Below are 9,314 nucleotides of genomic sequence, written 5' to 3'. Positions count from 1 at the left end.
TGATTATATAAATATTATATGCCTGAATTTTAAAAGGCTTCCATAATTTTTTTTTCTCGCCCATCTTCCATCCAGTATCTATGGAAATGTTCACCAAATGCAAGGTATCTTTTTTTTTTGGTTTTATGTTTTTTTTTTTTTAATTTCTCTTTCTGTCTTTTTTGTCTTTACTTTTCTTCTTCCTATTTTTTTTCTTTGCTTTTTTAAAATCAAATTCTGGTGGGCATACACATCATGGACATTCTAACCCAATAAATTTAAATATTTCTTGGGTCAAACATAATAAATTTTAATTCCATTTCACACGTTGGTGCGTTTCATAAACTTTTCACATTCAGTAAAAATCCAAATTTTGAACAAAATATTTTTTTTGAATTTTTATGTTAAAATTTGTTAATTTTTCTAAAAAATATGTTCTATTTTTGAAAATAAAATTGGTTAATGATATTGAGATAATAGAAGCGTTTTTATTATTATTTATTAATAATTTTAATTTGTTTGTCCACCGGCTTAGTCGAATTTTTATATATATATATATATATATATACTAAGCAGGGGCGCCCAGCATTGCCCGGTCATAAAATATGCTTAATATGATATTTTGATTTACGCAGATTTTGTATTTATTATTTCATATTAATCTACATATCTATCAAAGTGAACGTGTCTGTGTGTCTCTCTGTGACGCAATACGCAATAACTCTGTCAATCTTTAGTCTACAGACTCGAAATTTAATATACTGAGATTTGGGAAAATCTGTGATCGGTTTTTGGCCAGAAATTTAGCTGTTAAGCATGATACTTCAACTTTGAGAACTCTACCAAACTCTTCCGACAATTTTGGGTCTAAACACTTGAAATTTTAGATATGGGTTCCTTGGACATGGATCTAACTTAATAACTTGATTTAACAATAAATGTTAAGGGGTCATAATACGGGTCAAAGTTAAAAAAATTGACCTTTTTTTTTTGTTCAGCATACACCAACAAACATCCGGGCAACGCCGGGCACCCATGCTAGTAATCTATATATATAACTAAAAATTCATTATTTTAAATTATATTCTACCCAATCTATAGTCATGATTTAAAAAGTAAAAAAAAAAAAAGTATGATTTGAGTGTCATCAACTAGAATCGAAATCAAAACATAGTTTCATGATACATATTATTCCTTAATTGAAATTCAATTTTTGAGATGAGCATTATATATAATTATGTATTTTTATTTCGGACTATTATTCTCATCTTTTTATTGGTTGTTTTCATCTTTATTGGTTTTTCACGACGTTTCGGCCAACTATTCCTCTGGCCTTCGTCAAAATAAAAATAAATTAATATATATAATGCTCATCTCAAAAATTGAATTCCAATTAAGGAATAATATATATACCAATCGGTACGGACCCGACTATGGAAGATCAGATAATAAATAAAAATGTAGATTTATAAGATCAAAGAATCCAACCTTGATCACCTTCAAGGCCTGTGGCACAGTTGATAGAGACGTTGAATCTCTACGGTTCCAAATGGACATTGTCTAAAGATAGCGGTTACAATCCTACCCAAAGCATGCCAGAGGTTTACTTGGCAAAAAACGTGGTGAGACGACAACTACGGATGGCAATGATTGCTGACAATGCAGTTAGGAGATTCAAAGTTCTTATCCGTCGCGGTTAACACCTGACGAAGGCCAGAGGAATAGTTGGCCGAAACGTTGTGAAAAACAACAACCAATAAAGATGAAAACAACCAGTAAAAAGATGAGAATAATAGTCCGAAATAAAAATAAATTAATATAGTTTCATGATTGCAACTATATCTACAAGTTTAGCAAAGACTGAAGCTTATTTGTACAAAATATGGTGGGACTGTGGAAAGGAGTAAATTTTATTAAATACAAGCTGGTTTCCATGACAAGAATGTTTTTGATAGAAAAGATGCAAGCAAGCGTAGCCGGGCGGCCCACAGAATTTTATAATTATATATAGAGGGAGAGAAAGTAAATTGACATCAACAAAAATATTTTGGTGTGCGATCGTTTCTAAGACGATTTTTTAAAAATTAATTTCAGTGAGTCTCTTCCTCAACACCGATTCCATAACATGGTGTTTAAAAACTTATATAAAATTAAATTAAAAAAAAAAAAGGCTACGGAAAAAAATAAAAGGCCCGATATATCAAAATCAACAGTAGATTCTTTGATATGACAGGGGCGCGTTTGAAATTATTGTTTCTGTTTAGAGCACAATTAAAGCATGATACTTGATTTTTGCATTTTAAACTTTAATTCAAGCCATTATATATAAAAATAAATTTTATAAAATCAACATTAGGTTCTCTACAGTGCAATTTCCTGTCTCTTCACTCTTCGTCACTTCAATTTTAAGCCAATTCTTTTTTTCTATGCAATGGTCCAAAAAACTTATAGTTTTGTATTGTGAACTAAGTCACAGCAAGAGGCATGTGAAGCTTCCTCCAGGTGCACCGCGATGGGTCCTCAACTAGAGCAGGCAATCAATCGATTTGATTGAAAACTGGACTATTTCATCAACTTCGATGAGAATAAAAATATGGGAGTGTGAAACATTCGTTTATCATCAATCAATCCTGGGCAACGTCGGGTCACCCTGCTAGTATTTCAATATTATTACCCATACCCATGTAATGAAAAATAGCATAGTTGATGAAAACTATGGAATCTTACATTAAAAGTATGTTAATGCAAACATCTTTGGACTCTCTAATTCTAAAAATTGTAAAGTAATACAAGATTCTATTCGGAACCTTCATAGCAGCAATAATGATGGCAACAAGGATAATAATAAAAATGAAGGGAATAACAATAGAGCCATTAACTCTCCTCCTATAAAGGCGCCATATTCATAGGTTCTACGGCAGGTTTGTTGAAAAATAGAATCTCAAGGCATCCTCATACTTTTAGAAAGAAACTCCTAAATTCACATCTGTGACTTCCCACATTAGAAACCTCAAAGATAATATTTGTTTGTACTTTAAATAGCAGATAAGGTACTGTAGGACATTGAAAAGGTATTGTGGATTCTGTGGGGAGAAAGCCGTATATATATATATATATATATATATATATATATATATATATATATATATATATATATATATAAGGAACGGTCTCTACTAAACTACCTAGCCAATTTTTTGGTCTACAAATTTGAAACTTGGATCTATGGAACAAAGACAATTTATTTTTAGCCATTAAAAACAGCTGCTAAATTGAAAAAATTGGAACTTGGGCAGACGTAAGTTAATCAAACATGTTATTTCTCTGCATGCGGAATATATACATTTATATCTTTAAAAACGTTGTCTTTAGTTTTTATATACATATGAACTTCGATAAAATGGTAACGAATAAGGTTGGAGAGCTTAGTTTTGATTCTAGCTGATTACATCCAAGTTTTTTTAAAAACTTTTTAAATCACTGCAATATAATCAATTGGCTTTATAATAACAAACACTAAATCCACATAATTAAAATATCATATTTAAGTGTATTTAGCAACTGAGCAATGCTGGGCGGTCAGCTAGTTTATAATTAAATACAAATGACCATTGTTAAATAAGGAAGCTGATTTTTATCCAATTGTATGAAACAAATCACACTTTGTGTTTGTACTGTTTTTAAACTTAACACATTATGTCACAGTTTATGAATTTTCAAAAAAAATATTAAAAGTAGAGTTATAGGTTATGGGTACATTTAGAGAGAGAGACAGACAGAGAGAGAGAGTGTGTGTCGATGTGGGTGTGTGTGTGTGTGTGTGTTTATATCTGAATATCTGCACACACTCACAGCCGCCCACATCTCCGGAAAGCAACACCTTAGAAAATGTGAAGCGATTTGCCTACATTGGCAGTTTACTCTCCACAAGATCAACGCAGAGATTCACAATCACATCGGATGTGCCAGTGCAGCTTTTGCCAGGCTACAGAAACGGGTGTTTGAGAATCGGGATATACAGAGCAGGGCCAAACTGCTTGTCTATAAAGCAGTTGTCTTGCCCACTCTTCTCTATAGGGGCTGGCAACTGGACTACCTACAGCAGACATCTGAAGGCCCTGGAGCAGTATCACCAGCGTTGTCTTCGCAAGATCCTCAGGATTGAATGGAAGGATCGACAAACAAATGTAAGCGTCCTGAACGAGGCCAACATACCTACTATCACTACAATCATCATCCGACACCAGCTGCGATGGACAGGCCACGTTATGCGCATACCTGACAACCGCCTTCCAAAACAAATGCTCTACGGTCAGCTAAAAGAGGGAAAGCAGTCCCAAGGAGGAGAGAAAAAGAGATATAAGGACAACATAAAGACTCACCTGAGACAGTGTCACTTCAGCCTTATTAGCTGCTCTCCAAAGGGGCATGTGGAGCAGGATGGTCCATGAAGGCACGGTTCACTCAGAAAAGGACCGCCACAGAGCCGCAGAGAAAGGAGAGATCTACTACAAACACAGCTTCTTCTGCCTCTTCCACTACCCAGTCGACTAACCACTCATGCCCCCACTACAATAAAGTCTGCGGGTCAAGGATCGGTCTCCACAGCCATCATGCCACAAATGACCAGACCCAATCTCACGGATGGGAGAACAATCATACTCAACATGAGTGATTGCCGATGATGGTAAGTATATGCATGTATGTGTATGTGTGTATATGTATGTGTGTGTATATACAGTATAATTATATTGACACACCGGTTCTTGTCAGATCACTGGAGTTAAGCAACACTGAACTTGGTTAGTACCAAATGGGTAACTATTTGGGAATTCTATGCACTGTATGTGCTCTTTGCTTATCTCGGCATTGTTTCCACTCGTCCGGAACCTCCACTTGTCATTAGTATTTAACAACACTGACTCAGGAGAGGTTGGGTTAGTGATTGCGCAACTCTTGCCAAAAGTTCCATGCATAGGCACCTTTACAATGGGTATCCATAGTTTGTAAAGAGTGAGAGAAGCTACCATGTATGTGTGAATGTGTACATGTGTATGTGTATATATATATATATATATATGTGCATGTACAATACATGTGTATATGTATATGTGTATTTGTTTGTGTGTTTATGCTTTTAGATGTATGTTACCGCACTATTTTTTAAATAGTATTTTTTTTTATTAAATCGTCGAGTGAAAGTACAGAATAGTTACAAAATACCCTCCCCATGTTAAGAATGGCTTTCTAAATCATAACGTTATTAGTTCAGCACAGTAACATAGATGCACAAGTACCGAAACGTTTTATGTTAGTGTTGTGTCAATTTCCTTTTCATCTACATGACTTGGTTGTTTGGTGTTGAAAAAGTTCTTTTGTGATTTCAGTCCATTTTGAATTACAGCTGAACGTAATGAAAAGATCTGCTCCTCCAAATTTTCTTATTTAAAGATGGTTCTTATATCGAGATGGTTTTCCATAGCTTATTAATGAAAATGGGAGGAAAAAATCACTTATCTTTATTATAACAATAATAATAAAGAATAATAATAAATATGATATTAATATATTTGGCATAATAGTAAGAATGTTCCCTAATGGGCCGGTAGACTGGGTTTCAATCCTCAGTTGAATTATACCAAAATGTCTCCTTACTCAACATTATAAGGAAAGGATCTAGGATAAGTGGAGTAATCCTGGGAATGGAATGGCGCCTTCTATTAGATCTCAGTGTAGTAGTTAATGAAAACGGAGTTTTCGGATTGCCCACGATTATAGTCATCCAATTATTTTTAATTTATTATTAATATTATTAGTGGATTAAGATGAGAGGTTAAATGAAATTTAGAAGCAACAATCATTACATTTTCTTTAGCGAAAACAACACAAATATGACGATGATACATTTTTGTTATGAATGAAGTGTACAGTTTATAAATGATTGAATGTCAAATCTGATTTCATTGTTAATCCCTCAACTTGTACACTTATGACCCGTTGACCTTGGAGAAGGGATTTAGCCACAACAGTGGCAAGATGCCTAAGGTACTGATCAGAATAATCTGAGCTTAAAAACCTATGTTTGCAAAATAGAGTGAGCTTGTGGTTTCCTTTTATGAATGAGTCTGGCAAAAGGAAGTTAGTGGCGCCACATAAGCATTAATGGCGATTATAAGAACTATGCAACTAAGGGCAACAACTTGCCATATGGTTATTATTAAACTGGAAGTTACTAGTGGGTTGTGTCTGTGTGTGCAAGCTTCTGCTAATACCAGAATTTTGCGAATCTATTTTCTACAATTATTATATAGGTTATGGCTTCTCTTGTCTGATCTCATCATCTTTGTTGATACCCGTGACACATAGTTTGGATGATCGGTGAAACTGCAATAAAGTGTTCATACTAAGTGCATTTGTTTATTTTATAATTGTGTGTCGTGAAAAAATTATTTAAAAAAATGTTCTTTTTTCAAATTTGAAACTTATTTACTGAATGTTTTACTAAAATCAGTTACTATAATCATTAAAATTCTCTGGACTGTTGCTAAAATTTTCAGTATATTACGTTGACTTAACTAACCAATCTTTTATCATGCAATTGCATGTTCCAACCGATCCTATGTGGTCCAACTTACCTGTTAAAAAAAATCTATTCACTCACAAAGATATTCTCTCTGTTATTGCTGTTGTATCTTCAGTCCAAATCTCTAAAAATTTTACTGTCTAAGCCGTAGCAACCTCTGATGGAAAGATACAGAGAATCAAGGGAAATAACTTCTATTAGTCAAGAGAAACTCAAAAGAAAAAAAAAACATTTATGTGAGAGAAATACGTTTCGTAATAATAAAGATTTGATAACATTCAAGAAAATACACACTTCTGCAATATTAGTATGGACGGCATCTTTTTTTTTTTTTATTGAACTTTATAAACAATGTTTCATTCTCACCAGAAAATATAAACAAACGTCAAAGTTTAAAATTATTGGTAAAATGCGCAACGTCTTTAATTGTTTTAATTCAAGCAAAACGACTGTAAAGAACTGTAATGGTTTTTTTGCAAGGATCAACAAACAAATAAGCAAATGTTTGTTCATGTGGTTCATCAGCGGGATAAATCAGGGAACCATCTTTATCCTGTGAAAATAAAAGAAATTCTATTATTAATATTTTTAAACTACCAAGAAATAATCTAAACAAGAGTCTTCAAAATTAAAAAAAAAAATTGCTTGAAAAAAAAAAAGAACAAGTGAAGCATGCATGGTCCCACATGTTATGCACAGTGAATGAGGCATAAAAAAATGACTAAGTTCAGCATTTATTTCCTCTCCCCCATTTAGCCCCCAAAATCCCCAAGGGACGTCAAATCCTGGTGAAAATGAACAAACGGTGCAGTTTTAGGTTTAAACATATGTAAATTTGAGTTCTACACCATGCAAAAAAAGAAATGACTAAGTCCAATTTAGCCCTAAATGTCTCCAAGGCCTTAACATATTTAAATTTGAGCTCAGCATCATGCAAAACTGCTAAATAGACATATACAGAAAATTTTGGACAAATATGGTAAAATAGTCCCAAAAATGGAGAATGGAGTATATTTATTAGCTCTAAAAGAGCCCCTAGGGCACACCCAAAAGTTATCGCCAAGTATAGACAAACTAAATTATATAGAAATCAGTTAGTTACAACTTTTCAGAAAGTTTTATAAATATCCAAGGCATCAATTTTTTTTAATAAGCACAAAAGTGTCAATTTTAGCCATTTTAACCCAAAAGACACCCCTAGAGGGGCAACCGGAGTTTTCCTGGAAAATCTTCAGTTACTTTTTTTACTCATATCATTTTCAATGTTTGTGCAAAATTTAAAACAATTCCAAGGCGTAGTTATTGAGAAAAGTACAAACGAACGGACAAGGGTGAATTTACAGGACCACCCTCCTTTTGCCAGGGGACCAAAAAATTCAAAAAACGATATCCTTGTCATACAACTAGTACTTCTGTTGGAAAGAGTTATCTCCCTTATGAAAGAAATTGTTTTCTAGGCCATACATCACTTGATGAAAAAATTAAACTAAATTGTTTGTATTATTTTGATTAATCGGACAATTATTCTCAGCTGGGGTGTTATTAGCACAACGTTCCTGTGACCTTCTTCGGGTGTTGAATACACGTTTCCATTGTCTCTCCTAAGGAAAGAATTCGAACCGTGGGTTTGAGGGTGGGTCTGTAGATCATAAATTTCTTCTTTTTTTTTTTTTTTTTTTTACATCACGTTCGCTGTTTTTTTTTTTTTTTTTTTTTTTTTTCTGTTTTTGTTTTTCCGATTCTTTAAAGAAGTTTAACATTTTTTAATAATATTTAAACGGGGTTATTACTTCTTTAGTTTCCATTTTGTTTTGATTCACCCCCCCCCCACCGCCTACCTACAAACATCCGGGCAACGTCTGGCCCCCAGGCTAATATTGCTATAAAATTTATTATTTATTACTTGGTACTAGTCATGAACTCACTAAGAATGAAAAATAGAACAAGAAAAAGAACATTTCAAGAATTGATTGATGTTTTGAGGCAATCTTTATTGTTTGCTGGTTTTTATTCTAGTCATTTTACTGACTAGCAATAGGCTAGATTATTTTCCAAAATAAAAAGAAATACCCGTCTTCCATCCTACATTGTATATATCCTTTATGTCATGTGCAGGGTAGGGTGGGGATGTAGAAAACAGTTTAAAACCATGTTGGATGAGAAGGCTAGGGAGGAGGTATTCAGAAAAAAACATCTATTATATAAATCTCATCTGTCTGTCTGTCTGTCTGTTTGTATGTATGTACTTTCGACAGAGGCGACGGGTTGTCACAAGATTAATATAATTTTGAAGCCGATGTCTCGGACGACAAATATAAAAAAATTGGATAAAAATAATAATTCCTTCACCCTCAACTGGGCAGTTTTAAACAAGGAGGGGTCGATTTTTGCAAGCCATTTTTGCAAGTCATCGTATCGGTTGGATTGATTTTGCCTAATTTTTAATGTTCCGAACTTCCGGTCGCATCATGGGTAGTGGTAAGATGTCAGGTTTTCCGTCTTGGCGTCATAGTTCGAGCCTGCCTGCCTACTGCCACTTTTTTTTTTTTTTTTTTTTTTCTCAACACACCTCCAAACACCCGGACAACGCTGGGCACCCAAGCTAGTTTAATATAAAACCATGTTGGTATCCGGTACTCTAATATCTGGTGTCACATGGAGTAGTGGGGGTCATACCAAAAATTAAACTGCAGAAATTCCCATTAGTATTCATGCATGTTACACTTGTGTGATGATGCAACTGCTTCATAAT

At 33.9% G+C, this 9,314-nt stretch overlaps 1 protein-coding gene and 1 long non-coding RNA gene across 3 annotated transcripts in view; one reads left to right on the top strand and one right to left on the bottom strand.

Moving 5' to 3' along the window:
- The first annotated feature begins 3,758 nt into the window (after positions 1-3,758).
- Positions 3,759-9,314, top strand: part of LOC145246828 (uncharacterized) — a 67,677-nt gene continuing 62,121 nt past the window's right edge. The window contains exon 1 of the long non-coding RNA XR_013863173.1: positions 3,759-4,666. This is a non-coding gene — a long non-coding RNA (uncharacterized LOC145246828). The remainder of the gene's footprint in view (positions 4,667-9,314) is intronic.
- The window catches only part of LOC145246825 (cilia- and flagella-associated protein 300-like), a 488,667-nt gene continuing 486,217 nt past the window's right edge, over positions 6,865-9,314 (bottom strand). For both annotated transcript variants that reach the window (XM_080108661.1, XM_080108662.1), the window contains one exon: positions 6,865-7,115. In XM_080108661.1, the coding sequence (XP_079964787.1) occupies positions 7,111-7,115 (5 nt within the window). In that variant the 3' untranslated portion in view covers positions 6,865-7,110. The remainder of the gene's footprint in view (positions 7,116-9,314) is intronic.

Source organism: Euprymna scolopes, chromosome 24, assembly GCF_053919585.1.
Source record: "Euprymna scolopes isolate OS-2025 chromosome 24, ASM5391958v1, whole genome shotgun sequence".
NCBI classification, from domain to species: domain Eukaryota; kingdom Metazoa; phylum Mollusca; class Cephalopoda; order Sepiida; family Sepiolidae; genus Euprymna; species Euprymna scolopes.
Note: the sequence above shows the minus strand (reverse complement) of the source record. Positions and strands in the feature narration are given on the sequence as shown.